We start from the raw sequence: 18,151 nt of genomic DNA, 5'->3' as shown, positions 1-18,151 counted from the left end.
CCGTTATTAGAATGCGCTGCCCACTATAATGGCAGCTCAGCTGGTTGTTTTCCCCACTTCAAGAAAGACTTAGAGTGGGCTCGGAGCAAAGGAGGGTGTGGCATGTCTGCTTATACTGCCTGGCACCACTGTGGTCCCACCCGCTGGGCCCCCGAGTCCCTACTGCTGGTCCACATCTGCTGTCTGCTGGGAAGCACAGCTCACCTCTGAAGCGCAGCCAGCAGCACCTGGTCCCCGCTTTGAGCCTAAAGGTCACAGAGAGTTTCCTAGCCAGGGGCAGAAGTGGTTCAGGGCACAGCCAGCCATTCAGATTGGGCATCTGGGCCCCATGGGCCAATGCCACTTTACCTACCAGCCTCCAGCTCCCCCACTCAGGAGAGGCTGAATGACAGGGCTGGGGGCTGGGGCTGGCAGGCCCTCCGAGCCTTGCTAGTGTCTTCTCAAGTTGCTGGTCTCATGTGCTTCTCCATATGCCCTTCTCTCCCACGACCCTACCTCTCCTACGTGCTAGGCTCAGAGCAGTAGCTCCTGTTTGGGGGTAAACCAGATGTCCAAGGGAGTAGCATTGAGACTGGGAGGTGGGGGGGCAGGGGAGACCCTTACTTTTGTCAAGGGCAGAGCCTTGCCCTGTGGAGTCACAGGTCAAAGAAGGTCTACCTTCCATGGACAGGCTATGGCCAGGTCACCCAGGGCACAGGGTGACACATGCAGGACTGGAACTCCCTGTCCTGACTCTTGCCATCCCACATGGTCTCACAAGCTATGGCTCTGCCTCTCATGGCGTGTCTGTCCTCTGCCTGCTCCCACTGTGACAGTGGCCCTGTCTCATGGAAAGGATCCCACACCGGGAATCCAGAAGTGTGGGCCCCGTCCCTGCACTGTGCCCTCTCCACCTCCCCTTAGGGAAGACACGTGTCCTCACTTGGGCTCTTAGCTTTCATTTTGAAGCATCCGTGGGACAAGGAGGATGAGGCCTGACTGATCCCCAGGGCCTGGGCATGGGCTGCCAGCGTATGTGCTTGGCCAGAAGTCCCACCTTGCCCCACCCACCTGGTTTGGGCTGCACTGGACCTGGCCGGGCCCTGATTCTCTGTCTCTCTTTGGCCAGTGATGAGGACAACAAGCCCCTGCAAGGCAGCCAAACGTCTCTGGACGGGACCATCAAGCAGCAGGAGAGTGACGACAGCCTGGTGGACTATGGTGAAGGTGGCGAAGGGCAGTTCAATGAAGATGGCTCCTTCATTGGCCAGTACACGGTCAAAAAGGACAAGGAGGAAACAGAGGGCAATGAGAGCTCAGAGGCCACGTCGCCCGTCAACGCCATCTATTCTCTGGCCTAACGGAGCCCACCCGGGCACAGCCACTACTTTATAAGTGGGAGGAGGGGAGAGGGGGAGACGAAGCCACTGCAGACCGACCACAAAGCCGCCGCCACCTTCAGGGACAAGGGTACAACATGGGGGTCTGCCAAGCTGTGAGGACCAGTGGCCACCCAGCCACCCCCAAGCCCCCTCCTAATGACCCCCCACACCCCTGGGTGCCACCAGTGTGGGAGAGCTAGAGCCATGACTAAGCTCACCGGAGGGAACCCTGGTCCCTTGCCCCGTCTCGCAGCCACCTTGAGCGTCCATCTCCTCGCCCGCCTTGGTCTTGGCGCACACCCTCTCCTGTTTCTGTCGGTTACGGTACTTCTCATTGACTTTATTTTTGCTTCGTGCATCCTCCAAACCTCCAGACCTAGTGTCTCCATTTTTTTTTTTTTTCCCCCGAAGATGTATCCCTGGAAAAGAAAGAAGAGGTGAGTTCTCCCCCCAGGAAACCACAAAGATAGACGGAAAGGACTGATCCATAGCAGAACGTAGAGAAGAGCCGTAGTATTCAAACTGCCGCTGGGCAACACGTTTCCGGAGGATGCCTTTCTTTGCCATATGCCCCCCCCCCTTGCTCCCAACCCATCTGCCTTCATCTTGTCAGTTGCTGAGCTGGGCTTGGCTCCTTCCTGGAAAATGACAGTATTTTTGGCAGGGCGAGGGTGGGCAGTCGCCTTGCCTCTTTCTGGTTTGGTTGGAAGGTGAGTTTACCTCTGGCTCCGCGTTCTTACCCTGCCCCTGCCTCCGGAGTGTCCAAGAATGAGCTGCACTGACTCTGGAGGAGAAGTTGGGGGCGCAGGAAGGGTGCTGATGGTGAGAATGTCAACTGCAATGACTAGACCTCACAGAAGACTGAGCAAGGGTCTGGTCTCTTGGGAATGGTGCCCCTCTGCAGAGAAGCCAAGGTCTGGGTTCGGACTCCTTCCTTGCATCAGTGAGTACCAGGATGTAGGAGAGAGGACCACACCTACCATGTCCAGAGCAGAGGGCATCTGCCCTCCTGGCCAGGGTCCTCGCTGCTACCCTCAAGGAGATGGAACCCTGCAATGCGGAAGCCTTGTCAGTGTGTTTGGGGGTGTAAAGCACCACCCGCTTCCTCCTCTAGCAGATGTCTTCTCCTTGGTCAATTCTGTATGACTTGGAGACTCATGTTTGATGTGATGCGTGGATGGAGACGTGCTGCCCCAAGACTGAGCCTGTCTGTCCTTTCATTAGGGTACATACATATCAGGGGACCCTGTGGTGGCGCCGTGCTAACAGTGCTGTGGCACCCCTGCTGGGAGAGGACTCAGTGCTCTTCGTATGCCTTATGCAGTTCTGATCTGTCCCTGGAGTCCCAGGTTCTGGCCCCTCCCTGCAAGCCTTGAAGCCTCCAGTGACGTCTGACTCGAAATCAGGGCAGCCTATGCAAGTGTCCCTGCAGGACCACAAGCAGCCACTCCGTACACACCCTCACCCCCGTTGCCCAAATGGAGACTCACAGACCTGCAGTTCTCAGACCGAAGGTGCTGCCTTCACCTTCCCCACCTAATCCATTTTTGAAACCAAAGGTACCTAGCCTCAGTGATGCAGAGAGGGAGACCTTGAGCCCCGGGTGTGCCCCTGTCACTGTTTCTATAGCTCAAGTCGGTTTCAGGAGGGTGAGGCTGACCCCCAGGAATGGATCACCTGCCACTGGCACAGCCTCCAGTTTGAGCCTCCAGCTGCCATCCAGCTGGGAAGGACCAGGGCCGTGTCCTTCAGAGACTTTATTAAAGCATCATTTGCCACATGTTTAAGCCGCAGAGGTATTAGCAATGCTTGCATCACTTAATAATCATTCAGTTGAAGGTCAAGCCCATAGACACACACACGCACACACACATGCACACACGCACACACACACACACACACACACACACACACACACTGTCTGCAAGTAAAAAACCATAGCCCAGAGCTGAGCCAATAATGCTGTTGAACTTGAGAGTAAATGGCCCTTTGGCCCGAGCTGCCTCAAGGTCTGCTGCCCGAGGCCTGAGAGGCAGCTCTTTCATGGTGAAAGGGGACAGGGTAAACAGAAGGGTGCTGGGGAGTGAGCTCAGGGTCCCCTCCCCTGGCTTTCCTCAAACTCCTACTTGGATGCAACTGGCCATTCCTGCAGTCAGGCCCACTGTCCCTGAAGGTAAATGTCAGGGACGTGCACCTGTGAGCTGAATCAAACGACCAGCCTTTTCAGAATATGCTTTGGACCCGAGCAGAGTGGTCAGTTTCTCAGACACCCATGCCACCCTGCTTCGACCATGCTAGTGAGCCCATTGCACCGAGAGAAGGCTCTTAGTCGGAAGGGACTGTTGGATATCACAGCGCCACCTCCCTGCCTCTAGAAAGTCTGCTGCACAAAGCAATGGCTTGGAGGGCCTCCTCTCTCTGAAGGGTGTTGGGGAGAGGTCAGCTTAGGCCGTCCTCCCACCTCACTTCAGTGTCCTGCTGTGCTCTGTACCATCCTCCTTTGCTGTTAGCACAGCTCTCAGGCTGTTGTTTTGTGAGTGCTGACAGCTAGCTGCCCCACACACCACAAGATCACAACCCTCCAGGCAGGAGCATTTGGGGCTGAAGAACCATTTCCCCCCAAGCAAAGATGGCAGGTGCTCAGAGAGCTCAGACTGGAGGTGTGTGGGTGGCAGGGCTAAGGAGGTGTTCCTTCCAGGAAGAGGAGAGGCCACTTTCCAGAGAGCCCACACCGGTCCACCCAGCTCAACAGGAAAGCAGTATTGCCCAGCACTCCCTGCCAGCTGGCCCTTTCAAGCAACTACCCAAAACATCCCATTGCAACGCCAGGAGTGGGCCCCGCCACTGGTGCTTCAGCCTTCCCGGGTGGGGCGGGTGGTTGTCTGAAAGTTCCATTGAGTAGACTGCCATCCACTATGTGCTTAGCCACAGTGCTGTGGCTGCCTGCGCATTCATCTGTCCTCATGTCCGTTCATCAAATACTCTTTGAAGATCTAGTCTGGACCAATGCCTGAGCCCCAAATACCATGTGGAGGGAGGTCAGGCCTGGTCCCAGCCCGCATAGGACTGACATGACTGGAATGGAGTCAAGACGGGAGCCACTGAGTTGGGAGCATTCTGCCTTCCGTTGCTCAAGCCACTGATGGCTCCAGGGTGGAAGGGAGCAGTTTCAAGAACCTAGTCCGCCGGTCAGGAAGACTGTGCAGGACAGGGCAGTCAAGACCCACTGGGCGGGGCAGAGGAACCCTGCTTCTGGAGCCTTTGCTCTGCTCCTTGGGGCGAGTTGCTTAACCTGTCTATTTTGGTGCCTGTCCCCCCACCCCATTCAGTCCCTCCTTTGAATACCTCTCTGCACAGAGGACAGGGGTCCACCTGAAGGAGAAGGGAGGCAGCATTTGAGAGGTGCACTGCCACAGGTCAAGGTAGCTGCCTTCCCCCCTGCCTGGTTATGGTGAACAGGATGCATATTTCCCAGTCTTGCCTTTGAGGAGATGGCTGAGTTTAAGCTAAGAGGAAAGCCAGACTCGCTCCTCCCTGGCCCCGCTCCTTCACCCTGAGAGGTCGGAGACATCTGGTCTACCCTCTTCCTGGCAAGTCCTGAGGTCTGGAAGTGATGAGAGTGAGCCTGTGCCAACATCGCTCATCTGACAAGGTGCGTCTGCACCGTGGGCCCAGATGGTGCGCTCCTGGCTTCCCTGACCACAGTTAGCTTAGGGAAGGGCATGCAAGCCGGTCTGTGAGGGTTTGTGGGGTTTCTAACTCAGGGACAGCTCCCCAGCGACTGAGCACACATCCGCTCAGCAGAACACGGCCCTGTTGCAGAGCAGCGCTTTCATGAGGGGACAGTCCAGATCATGACTTGTCCTGGAGAGGGTCAGTTTATGTCTGGGCTCCTGTGAGGTAAACTGCAAAGGGCCATGTGCGTGGGCATGGTGTGCAGCCTGGGGGAGGGGAGAGGCCCTATTTTGATGACTGCTGTGGGCAGGGCCTGGAGACAGAGTGATCCAAAAGAGAGGAAAATTCCCTAGGAGCTGCAGCCTTCATGGCACCTCTTGGAGTCCAGCCAAGTCTCAGGGCATCACCCACAGCCTTTGATGGAAGGAGCAGTGATTCAATGCATTTTTGTCTCAATTTTTGTGAAGCTGATCCTCTGACACACTAAAGGGGAGAAGTTTCTCAGGCTTCTATGGGCTGAGGCTGGGGCCAGGACTGAGGCCAGGGACACTTCTCAGTCGAAGGGCAACAGCTTCTTGGGATACCAGCCCAGAGTCTGCTTCCCCACTCATGACTTTGGGTGGGGTCCCAAGGCACCAGTCCAACCAGCCTCTGCCAGACCTAAACCCATGGCTGTGATTGGGTCCACCCAGTTAGGCCCGCAGAGTGATTTCTGTCTAGTGAAGTGAAGAATTCTGCCTAAGCTTTGCACGATGGCTTATGAGTAGCATGTGGGAAGTCCCTGGTTCAAAAAGAAGACTCAAACCAATAAAATGAAGGGCTTGAAGTGTCAGGAGACTCTATGCCCTGGGAGACATAGGCAAGTTGGCCAAAGCCAAACTACTGGCCAGTCCCCTTCCTTAAACTAGATGGGGTCACCCTGTGTGAGCTCCAACCAGACCTGGTGTCTGTCTTTGCTGCACAGCCCAAGCCCAGGGAAGTGCCCTTTCTTTTCATTCTTTTCTAGGAAGGGTCCTTCCTGAGACACCTTCAGGGAGGGGAGGGGCTGAGGGGAAGGAGTATGACCCCCAGGGAAAACCATAAGACCCATACAACAGCATCTCAAGCTGTCCTGGGAAGCAATGCTCCTCTTACCAGTATGTTGGTAGTAAATGGTGTTCATGGCGACAAGGGTGGAAATAAAACAGATGCAAAGGCGTCTGACTCAGGACAGTCAGATTTCAGCATGTGAAGGAATCTCAGAGCTGTTCTAACTGAAATGACTCATTGCACGGACCAGGAAATGAGAACACAGTCAGGAGCAGGGGCTTGCTCAAGACCACAGAGCTGGTAAGTGTAGGTAGGATTAGGACTTGAACTTGGGCCTTCTGGCTCCTTGTCCAGTGTTCTTGCATCTCACCACAACTGCCTCTTTGAAGCAGAGGTATTACTGCAGATCTGCTCGGCTGGTTCGCCCTGCCGTACCTCTCTACCACCTGCACATCCCCCGAGACCTCCCCAAATGAAAGATAAAAAGGATTTTTCTGAGTCCAAGATCAGCTTGACTGTGCAGTTAACCCAGCCATGCAGTTACAGGCAGCCCTGGGCCACTAGACTGGAATGACAAGCTGATGGGTGTTTGTTACTGTGAAACCTAGACTGAACCCCCAGCATGGCGTCTCTCGCTTCGTCACGCATTGGACCCTCAGCACACTGTATTCCTTAGAAGTGAGAGTGCAGAGGAGTCTCTCCTTTCTTGGCTGCAGGGTGCTGAGGGGCAACAGGACCCTGGGAAGTCTGCCACCTGGGATTTGCTGGGCTGGAGTTCAGCAGTCGAAAAGACTTCAGTGAGCAATAAACACAAAAGTCTGGGAAGAGATATCCAGAATTTTGTGTACTACTCGATTTGTTTTTGGAAAATGATGCAGATCAGATGACCCTGGCCTGCTCTTTTTTCTGATTCCCAAATGCAATGTCCTCAGTCAGTGTTGTCCCTCTGCCCAGCTCCCCAGCTCTTTGCCAACTTCTTCTCACTCCTCTGGAGCTGAGCATTAGTCGCCTGTGACATGGCCGCCTTCTGTCTTGGTCCCACTCCCAGCCCTTGCTGGACCCCAGAGCCCTGGGCGCTGCCCCCACACCTCCCCGCACGGTTCCCATGTGTTCTTTTCGGTGGGGGAAGTCCTTCATGCGTCTCCATTCCTTCCAGCATTCCCACACTCCCATGCATCAGTCCGATCTTTGTTCCATTGGTTAAACATTTAACTCTCGTGGTGGGCCTTGTTTTAACCCCTCTCACATGGTGTTCTTTCCTCTTCATGAGTTTATTTTGCATTAACCAACTTTGTCGGCGACGGATGCGTATCTGAGGGCGTCCTGCGCGACCTTCAGAAGGGAAGATTTCTGGGCCATGGAAGATCGTCTAATACATGGACTTATAAACTGACTGCATGAACAATGAAAAGGCCAAATTATTCGGAATTTTTTTTGAATCACTGTAAAAAAGACTGATTTCTTTTGTATAGAGAACACTAAACGTATAATAAAAGTTGTTCAAAATGGACTCTGAGCATATGATGGACTCATTTTCCTTGGTTAATGGGTAGATGTCACATCTGCAGCCCAGTTAAGCCCGGGCAGCAGGGTAGGTTGCAGAAAGGCCAAAAAAGTGCCTGGAGACAGCAAGAGAGCACATTAGTTATCGGGGACAGCTCATCAGAGATCAGAGACCACTCCAGAAGAGATCTGTGGCCATGGATTGAACAGAGAGCTCCTCCGTCCCTCAAGGTGCTTTGCCAAGCAGCACCTCTTCTCCCTTCAGCATCCTGTCCAGTGATGATCAGCTGGATGAGTGATGTGTCTCCTTGCCACAGTGCCCTCAGTTCCATGCCAGTCACCACCAAAAGAGGGGTTTTATATGCTAAGTTGCAGAAGCAGTGACATTAAGCATTCGCTTGCTGAGTTCACTTTGACCACCAGCATCCCAAGAAGCAACTGTTCTGGTGTGTGTACGAGAAAACAGCTTTCTCCGGGTAACGCTAACTGTCCCTGGTCCCAGTGTGCCCGGAGGAAACCAGTGTCCTTCAAGATGATATGTATCTGGACTTTCCAGCCACCCTTGTTCTCATTGTTCCCCTAACTTGACTAGGCTTTGGGGACCAGAAAGGGGGCGTTCAGGGACATGTTGTTTTACTGTTTCCGCTTTTGTTTTTTTAAGCCTGTGCACTGGGAGAGGGTGTCAAGAGGTTAACAACACAAGTGAATCACGTGGTTTTCCACGAGCCTCGGGTAGCTCCTCTGATGCTGGAGTTCTACCAGACCATCTAGAAGTTGCTGTTATTGAGGGAAACTCTTTGGCACGATTTGTGTTTCGAGTGTAGGGTGACTGGTTTAGGAATGTGTGCAGTCGAGGAGGGACCCCTGATCCCACGAGGCTGTGTGTACACACCATTTAAGAAGAGCCATGCTGGGGAAGTTGGGAGAAGGAGAGAAATTTGCAGGGGTGCCCTGTCTCCTACCCACTTCCTTTCTGTACCCTGTTCATATGCCCAGCATCCTGCCTGGTACAAGGTAGACATTTAATATTGTTGAAAGAATGCATAAAACTGCATACTAGAAACCAAAACCCCCTCTATCGACTCAAAGGAATCTCAGTCAGTAACCAAATAGGGAAGGGAGAGAGACCGAGGGGCTGTGTCGACTGAGGAGTGACGTGGCTTTTGCCGGCTTCCTGTCTTGATGTTTTGGCCTCCTTCTGCTGGGTCTCATGCGGTGGGGCAGTGGGGTGGGGTGTAGGGTTAGAACTTCACTATGGCAGGATACATGGCAAGGGCTACAGTGTCTGGGGTCCTCAGGCAGAAGTGGGGGTGGGAGAGGGGCAGGGTGGGGGGCACCTCTGCTCTGTGGAAAGGTAACTGACTGTTCATAGATGGTAATAGGAAGTAACGGCAAAGGACTCCCCTGAACATGCAGACCCCACTCTCTTGGACAAAGAACCACCAAGTGACTCTCCGACCTGCCTGTTTACTTGCCCTTCAGAAGTCCTCAGGTTGTAGCGTTGACTTGAGGAGTGATCATTTTGTCAGATGAGAATGAGACCTTTATTGGCAGGCTCCTCCTGAACCGTTGGGTAACTCTTTGGGTATGTCACACGACACCTCTGAACCTCCCTGCTCACTGCCTGGAATATGAGAAAGAACCTTTCTCATCACTCTCAAGTTCACAGGCTGTCTCTGAAATTCATCCTTCAAGTTCATTTGCACAGTCACACCCTTAGCCCAAGCCCTCGAGGCCTTGTGTCCTTGTCTCCTGTGTCGCTCACACCCCATGAGTCTGCAGCCAGACGAGTCTTTTGAAACACAATTATCATACTGTTCTCTTACCTGAAGCCTTCGTTTACTGCAATAGGATAAAATCTTAACTTCTTGCTTCGGCATGTTAGACCTTTGGTGCTCTGACTCTCACCTCTCCAGCCTCATTTTTCACCCCTCCTATATGTACCCTAAATTCTAGACATTCCAACTTATTTCCAGCTACCCCTGACATGCAAAAATTGTCCTACTTCCCAGGTTTGAACTATTCAGTTCAAAAACATGTCATAATAACCTACTCTGTGCCAATGAATGATGTAAGAGAAGTAGAACAGAATTCGAGTCCTCTGGAAGCTCGGACTGTTCTGGGAGATAGCCAAGTCAGCAAAAGTGATATCAGACTGTCCTGGGCAAAGGGCTCAATAAGTGTGGATTCAATGAACACATTCCGGACAAAAGGAGGGTCTTCTTGGAAGAGCCTCCTCTTGACCTTCCACACCCCCCACTTCTGGAGAGTTCACAGTCACTGGTGCTGATGCTCATAACCACAGCTTGCAAGGCAGACTCCAGACTCCTCTTGACTCTCACCCCTCCAGACTCCTTTCTGCTTGTAGATCATCCCTCCTGGCCTCCTTGAAGCAGGCTGTGGCCTCTGTGCTGGGTCATGCATCTTTTTTTTTTTTTTTTTTTTAACTTTTTGAAACAGGTTCTCCCTATGTTGCTTGGCTGGCCTCCACCTCCTGGGCTCAGCCCTGGCCTCCTGCCTCAGCCTCCTGAGTAGCTGGGACTACAGGTGCCACCACCAGGCCTGGCTTGACACTCTTTGACACTCAACTTCCATGATGCTGTCTTGGAAAGTCTTCCCTGATACCCCCATGAGCACACCCATCTTCGGTCTGTTTAGATGGCCTCTCTGTGCCTGCGGAGCACCTGTTTCACACATCACGGGGTTTGGAGTTTGATATTTATTGTCTCTTTCCCTCACTAAGTTGTGAAGATCGTGAGTCTAAAGGACTTTCCTTTTTCATCTTTGCTTCCAGGGTCCAATGCCTGGCATGTTGTAGGTGTCAACTGAAGGACAAAATAAATGGAGATAATTGAATGAATGAGGACACCTTTCCTTTGAAAGGAGCAGCTGGGTACATTTGCATTCCTCTTGCTGTTTGTTTTTGCCATGCTGGGGATGAACCAGCACCTCTCACACGCTAGGCAAGTGCTCTACCACTGAGCCTCATCCCCAGCCTTTTCTTTCTCTTTATTTTGAGATAGGGCCTCGCTAACTTGCCCAAGCTGATCTTGAACTTGCAGTCCTCCTGCCTCAGCCTCTCAAGTAGCTGGGATTACAGGCATGCACCGTCGTGCCTGGTTGAAGTCTTGGTATTTGTATGGTACTCTTTGAATATTGGATATTTGGAAATTCACATGACATTTTAGGGGAGAGGGGTCCAGTTTTTAGAGCAGGAGTTTCCACTCCTTAGGACAGAAGTGGAGAGATGAAGAGAGCATCCTGTTTGAAGAAAGCCAACCTCAATTCAACCGAGGCCAGACAAAGCAACTGCCTCTCTTCAGTGCCCCAGGGACCCCCAGAATATCTGTCATCCCTCATCCCTGTCTCCTGAAGCCTGCGCCTCCCAGCCCATTAGAAATGCTAATCTCCAGCTTGGAGTTGGATTAACAGACCCAGCGGGGAGGGGACAAGTCATCTTCCAATCTTTATTAAGAGCGAAGACTGTACCGCTCTTGCCCAGCTGCCCCCAAGGGCTGGAATCTGGGAATTCATTACGGCTCCTCATCAAGGCGGCCTTCCTGCTCCACAGACAGGGGCCGGCCACCCCGGGGAGGGCCACCCCCGCCCCCACCCCACTTAATGCATCAGAGCCTATTTGTTTGATGTCAGTTCCTGCTGGAGCAGGGACCAGGCAGTGGGCCTCACAGCAATTTGGAATCACAGCTGCGGCCCAACCCCAACCCCCTCTACCACCCCCACCCCAGAAATTGTTGCTGATTAGCCCAGACCCCACCGCAGAGAAAAAGATGGCATTGTGTACAGTCCACACCCAGACCCTCAGTGCTACTCTGGGTCGCTAGGAACTCGCCTTCCCCATCCTGAGCCACCCAGCTGTTCTCACTGGGAGAACACAGGGGAGTCAGCTGGCAGGTGGAGGGTGGCGATTTCACAAAGATAGGAACCAGCAAACTACACATTCTGTATTTAAATTGTCCTCCAAAAGACCTTTTAAATGCAGGGTGCAAGATTGATCTGGGTAGAGAGTTTGTATATAGCAACTGGGGAGAGTCCCCCATAATGGGAAGATTTGGGAACTCCGGGGCCATCCAGGAGGGTGACTGAGAAGCAAAGACTAGAACACAGTTCTCAAGGAGTAGTCCCTAGTCCGGCAGTATCCGTCACCTGGGAACTGGCAGAAATGCAAATTCTTGGGTCCCTCCCCAGGTCTTCTGTATCAGAAACCCCGGCAACTGTTTTAACAGACCATCCAGGTGATTTTGACACAGGCTAACGCTTGAGGACCACTAGATTAGAGGGACACAGTGACAAAGTCATGTTACCCTCGTACTCTCTAAATTGGCAGTCAAGCCTACCTGATTCGTGAATTTGCTTTGAGTCCATGCTTTGTGCAAACTACGAGGTGGATTTCATATCCAAATTGTTCCAGGCAGATGCATGAGAATTTGGGGTCAGAGCAAGAGCCCCCAGGAATTAGCCAACATTGTGGGAAGGGCTTTGACTTTCTCTGATCACAGAATTGGCAAGAATGGCAGGAACTGAGTCATTTATAATATTGATGTCAAAGAAGCAAAAGGACACCAGATGGTATTTGGGTCACAATACATTTACATTGAGTTGCTTATGAGGACACAGCGATGCTCACTTTATGTAAACTGTCTCTAACCTGTACACAGCCCTTTGAGGCAGGTATCCTGATGTGCTTGAGGAACTGTGACTCCAAATGGCAGAATAATTTGCCCCAGGTAAATGACAAAGACAGACCTAGCTGCCAGGTCTGTCTGACTCAAAAACCCCACTTTCGCTACTACACTCGGGGTATGAATGGGCATCTCTATGAAGAATGAGCCCTGGCGTCTGTGCTTCAAGGCACCGGGCCAGCAGTCCCCGCCAAGTCTTCAACACGCTCCGGCAGCAAGTCGCCCCTTTCTCCTCTGCTCCGCTGTGGCAGGTGAACCCCAGAGAGGCCGTGGGGGCTGTGCAGCTCATGGCCATGTGATGAGGGGAAGCAAAGCAAGAGGGACTTGCAGAGGGACAAGTCTGCCTTGCACAGTGAGTAAAAGCTGGGATTCTGCAGATGGTCAGACAGTGGCTGTGTGACCTCAGGCAAGTCACTTAACTTCTCTTTGCCTGTTTCCTCACCTATACCGGGATTATAATTGTAGCTACCTCAGAGGCAAAACACTCTAAGAACAGTTTATATAAGAATTGGTTTGATTTAAATAAATGAGTGATCAACTCACATGTTCCCCTCTTCTGTAACCAAAATGTTCTTCCCCACCTCGAGTCTGCCTTCAGAAGCCCTCTACCCTTCTCAGCAGATTCAAGCCCACTTTTCCTCCCCACCCTGGCCCTTGGGGCTGCCTCGCCTTAGAAGCTTTTCCCCATATTCTTGAGCCTCCTGACCTTGGCCTTTGGCAGAACTCCAGATCCTGCAGGAACTTGTCTCCTCTCTGCTTGGCCAGAGTGCAGCCCTCCAGAGGGCAGGCCCAGGGCCTCAGGTCCTGTACCCCTGCAGCACCCAACCCTGCCCCTCACAAGTAATAGGTGATCTGCAAACACACGCTGACTGATCTTGGGGACCCAGCAGTCCCTGCAGCATGCCCGGATCCCATGTGGGTTCCAGCTCTCTGCAGTCTGTACTTACTACCCAGGTTCTGGTTTGATCCTGTGGTGCTGGGACCAGGGATGGGGAGGGGACGGCCCTATCTGATTTCTAAGCAAGTTTAGCAGGTTCCAGTGGCTGGATGGAAGGACCAGCGATAAGTGTTACGCGCTCGAGGTTCGTTCCACAGCCCCATTAATTAACTTTCCCAAGGTCCCCTAAGTGCTCTTGTCTGTCTTTCAAGCCTCAGAACCAATGCTCATTTATTAGAAAGGACTGTCCATCTTTCACGTCCCTTCCTCTGGCTCTTTCCAGATGCAGCTTGCCTGTGTGGACCCTGCACAGCCCTCTACCCACCAGACAACCCATGTGGCCAAAGAGGATAAGGCCAGGCATCCAGAAGACCTGGCTTGTCCCAAGAGGAAGTGACCCCAGGACGGAACTCAGTCAACATCCTCTCCCTGAGCTCTCACAGCACTGGTCCCCAAGGACTTGAATGGGCTGCCTCCCCAGGTCACTTTACATGAGACTTAGGAGCCTGACTCCCAAGCCTAGGGCCCCTTCCAGGCCAAAGGCATAGGATTCAGGGCTGCTTCCTTCTCAGCACCTGGCAAAGACCGACAGCCACGTAATCAGTTCTGAGGTCCAGAGGACCTAACATCCACCCAGCTTCTCCCTACTGAATTCCAGTAACAACTCTTGAAAACAAAACCAAAAAGGCCTTCGTTCTTCAACACTTTGTCAACCTCCTCCCCAGGTGTCCGGCCAGTGGTCAAGGCTGCAGCTAATGCAAGGGAGAGAGCAGGGGCGGGGCTGGACTGCACAGGGCCATGCAGGGCAGGTTCCTGTGGGAGGCCCCGGGCCCCTCTCCATTAAATACATGTGTCTCAGACCCACGGAAAGACAACAGGGTTCGAGTGAGCCTTGTCCACTCCCTTGTTTTATAGATTCCCCACATCAAATGCAAAGCCCCAAACGGGCTCCCCACCACGCAGCAAATGCACCCTCCCTCCCTTGCACATTAGCTAATGCATCCTCAGGGAAAGCAGCCACTTTGCAAATGACGGCCAGCCAGACGCAGCAGAAAGGGCTGAGGGTTTTTTTGGTGGGGGAGGGAGGGAAGAGTGTGGGGAATAGCACACGAACTTCAAAACAGCTTGTTCCAAAGGGATTTTCAGCTGCCCAGGAGTCTCGCCAGCCCTCTAGTGCCTACCAAAGCAGACGGCTGTGAGTTGAGCTAGGTTGGGGAAGTTTGGAGCAGGACGAGGCAATATGGTCATTCTCAGGCAACAGTCCCACGCCAAACTGAGGCGTGAACACAGGTGCAACTACGTGATGCAGGCAGACCCCGGATGGGGCAGAGGCGCTCCCCCCTCCCCACTCCTCCACTCTGACCCCACCCCTTTCCATTTCTGATTCTTCAGCCCCTCCTCAGAGCTGCCACTCTCGAGGGTCCATCAGTGGCTTTTAGCCGAGCCCCCGGCTTTCATCCTATTAGTGAGCCCGGGAGTAATTATGACTTCATTAGCCAAATAGGTTCTTGGTTCAGAGATTCCCTCCCACAAAACCAAACACTTACCCGCTTCCTCCATCTGAAGTCTGTCCCAGGGGGGCTTCTGGCTAACAATAGAGTCGGCTCCAGGGAAACCTGGCAGGAAAGGGGAAAGAAGCCAGGATGCTGCCAATGGGGAGGAAGCCCCCCTGCCCTCCTCCAGGGCACATCTGTCGGCCAGTCCCCCAGAGAGGTTTGACAGGGAGAGGGATAGCACTCCGGCAAATGAGGGGCCTGACCCCTTGCATCTCTCTCTGCTGCTCCCTGCCCTCTGGCCCCGCCTGCCCTTCCAGTCATGGGCATAAGTGATGGCCAGTCCACCTCCTGGGTGGATGGGATAGCCTACTCAGCTGGGGACTCTCTGGGCCAATGCCCAATGATCTCCAGAGAATCGGGTGTTCCCTGCTCCCCAACCCGTCTGCCCTTCTCTTTTTCAGCTGCTATAGCTCCCAGGGCAAGGAAGTCATAAGTTATAACAAGCAAGGACAAAGCTGTGCCCAGACCACCAGGCTGGGGGACTGTTATCAACCCTCAGCCACCAGACCAGGCAGGTAGGTCCCTGACACCTGGGAGAGAGTCCACAGTTCCCATGGACAATTATCTGTCATCTCACACATCAGTCTAGCAAAGTATTTTCTTTGGTTCTAAATTAAAACCATCCATACTTAAAAAATTGCTAATCATCCTTCTCTTTTCCTATTCTCTTAATAGATTTTAGGAGCCCAGTACCCCTGGCTCTAAAGGGCACCCAGCTACCCAGCTCTGCCCTAAACCTTCCTTAGCGTCTGCAGCTACACAGTGCTAATCGCAGCTTCCAGTGTCTTCTGCAGGGCAGGTAAGCATCCAGGAGGAGGTCACACTGGCTCCGGCCACTGGTACTCCCCACCTCTTACCAGGAGAAAGCACAGGCCTCCTGTACCCGCAGACACATGACTCTTTGTCTGCAAAACTTCCAAAGAGAAGTGGCTTCTGCTTCTGGGGCTTTGCAAGTAACAGCTGGTGAATTCTCATTCCTGCTGAGGCCCCTCTGCTTAGGTCCTCTGCTGGCAAGATGTCACCTGCTAGGGCCAGTCCCAGAGGCAGGAGGATAGATGAGATGACCTCCAGGCAGCCCTGCCACTTTCAAGACTGAGCCATGGGCAACCTTGGCCCTGGCTGTAGCTCTAACTTGACCCTGTCCTGCCCCCAGGCCTGATAGCTCTGCCACCTCCCTCCCCACAACCCCGATCCATGACCAGCCCAGAGCTTAGGCAGGAGAGTCCCTGCCTCTCGCCCTTCAAGGCAAGAGAGTCCTCAGAGGCCGGCCCAGCTGCACACACCATGCCCTGCTTGTATTCCCTGAAAGTAGCTCCCCTTTTGTTAATTCTGCAATTTCCCAAAGTGCCAGGAGCCTCTCGTCTGACAGCCACAGCATCTGTTCCTCGCACTCTCCAGAAGGTCGGTGGGAGCGTTGCCAGCCTCTTCCCAGAAGCTCCCCTAGCCTCCGGCTCTTTCGCCTGAGTTTGGGTACCCTGCTCACCTGGTCCCCTGGGAGCACTCCAGGTCCTTCCCTACATCCTGGCCCTTGATATCCCTCCCATGACCATGACTAGGGACCTCGCTAACCATTTCCCTTTCCGGGATCAAGCTCACCTGACCAAACAAATGAGCACCTATCCTACTTAGTCCTTGGGTCACAGGGAAGGAGGCTATTCTGCCTTTTGAGGCCTGCCCAGGGACCCAGCAGGTGTCCGCATAGGAAAGCCTCCTTGCCCTTCTCCGCCCCCTACACGTACCTTCTTCAGACTGCTCAGTTCCAAGGCAGTGGAAGCTAGAGCTGGTCCCCAGCCCAAAAGACCTGCTGGAGTCTGGCTGTCCCCAACCCTGTTTTGGCATAGGGCTTCTCTACCCCAGCACCATTGACGCTTTGAGCTGGGGAATTCTTGGGCATGGGGGCTGTCCTGGGCATTGCAGGATGTTTAGCAGTCTCCTGACCTGAATTCACTGGATGTCAGCAGTAAACCGCCCCCACCCATTGTGATGGCCACAGATGTCTCCAGATCTCACAAATGTCCTCTGGTTGAGAAATACTGAGCTAAAGCAAGGAAAAAAAAAAAAAAAAAGAAAGAAAGAAAGAAAACCAAACCCAACAGCTGAGTGTCCATGACTGACATTTCTCTTCTTTCTGATTCTAGAATCCAGGCGACAGAGGGGTGACTTCAACCAGGGTTTGGCAAACATTTTCTGTGAAGGACCAAGTGGTAAATATTTTCATCTTTGCTGCCATGTAGTCCCCATTATGACCACTCAACTGTCACCGTGGATGAAAGCCGTCATAGACAATACCAAATGAACGAGCGTGGCCGGGTTCCAATCGATCTTTATTTATGAACACTGAAATTTGAATTTCATATTATTTTCATGTGTCATGAAATGTTCTTCTGATTTCTTTTAGCCATTTAAACATATAAATTTCATTCTCAATACCATAGACCACATCCTTGGTTTTAAGGACCTCCGAGGAATCAAAACGTTAGGTACCAGTCCATGTGCTCCAGTGACATTCACAAAGCCAACGGCAGACACTGAAGTTGCAAGTGAAGTTCTGGTCCCCTGAGTGTGTGACCAGGGGATCATCTACCCCTAATTCTTTCTAATTCGGTAGCTCTGGTACTGTTTTTAGTGAGTCGACTCCACTGACCTCAGCAGGACCAATATCATAAACTACAAAACTCAGTAAAACATAAGACACTGGGCTTCTTGTTTAAAAATTACTTTTAATTCCAAGAGCGCAACAGAAAAGCTTTGAGCCAAGCGCAGGTCCTGAGTACAGGCTTCATGCAACTGCACAGGGTGCACGCGCATAGCCAACCCTGGACCCCAGCCTTCCTCCCACTGAGATCTGCACCCGTCTCGCAGCCTCTAACAGCTGGGGAACTGGCATGTCGGGTTCATCTCTGACCCTGGTGGACAGCTTCTCCCAACAGACCTCAGGCTGAGCTGCCACGCAGGACAGCTGGCTGGGATGGTGAGTGGGGCATTAAACCCTGCCCTGCTGCCTTCACCAAGCCGTGTGCCCTGGTGCGGTACTGCACCTGCTTGGAGGAAAGCAGTTCTTGGGCTGGAGCTGGCCCTGCTCCAGGGCAGCTAGGGTGGGAGAGAAGTAGCCAGCTGTGCTCCAGCTTGGTCCCATCTACCTCCATCCTGTACCCCCAGGGAAGAATGGATGACTCGTGAATCACCAGACACTAAGTCAGGAATGAATCCTATCGCCACACAGAGCAGTGGGCAGGATGCCTATGATGTGGTTAGGACACCAGACACAGTCACCTAATGCCTTCAAGGAGAGCCCAGAGAGGCCTGGAAGGCCAACTGCTGGACTAATTCTTTTTTTGTTTGTTTGTTTGGGGGGGAGGGGAGTATCAGGGATTGAACTCAGGGGCACTT

The 18,151-nt window shown here is 52.9% G+C and overlaps 1 protein-coding gene across 18 annotated transcripts in view; it reads left to right on the top strand.

Moving 5' to 3' along the window:
* The window catches only part of NFASC (neurofascin), a 173,151-nt gene extending 165,576 nt beyond the window's left edge, over positions 1–7,575 (top strand). For all 18 annotated transcript variants that reach the window (XM_079107346.1, XM_079107336.1, XM_079107345.1 and 15 more), the window contains one exon: positions 1,109–7,575. In XM_079107346.1, coding sequence (XP_078963472.1) covers positions 1,109–1,340 — 232 coding nt within the window. In that variant the 3' untranslated portion in view covers positions 1,341–7,575. The remainder of the gene's footprint in view (positions 1–1,108) is intronic.
* Positions 7,576–18,151: the final 10,576 nt, after the last annotated feature.

This window comes from Sciurus vulgaris (genome assembly GCF_902686455.1).
Source record: "Sciurus vulgaris genome assembly, chromosome: 12".
NCBI lineage: Eukaryota > Metazoa > Chordata > Mammalia > Rodentia > Sciuridae > Sciurus > Sciurus vulgaris.
This window is presented reverse-complemented; position numbering and strand designations above follow the sequence as displayed.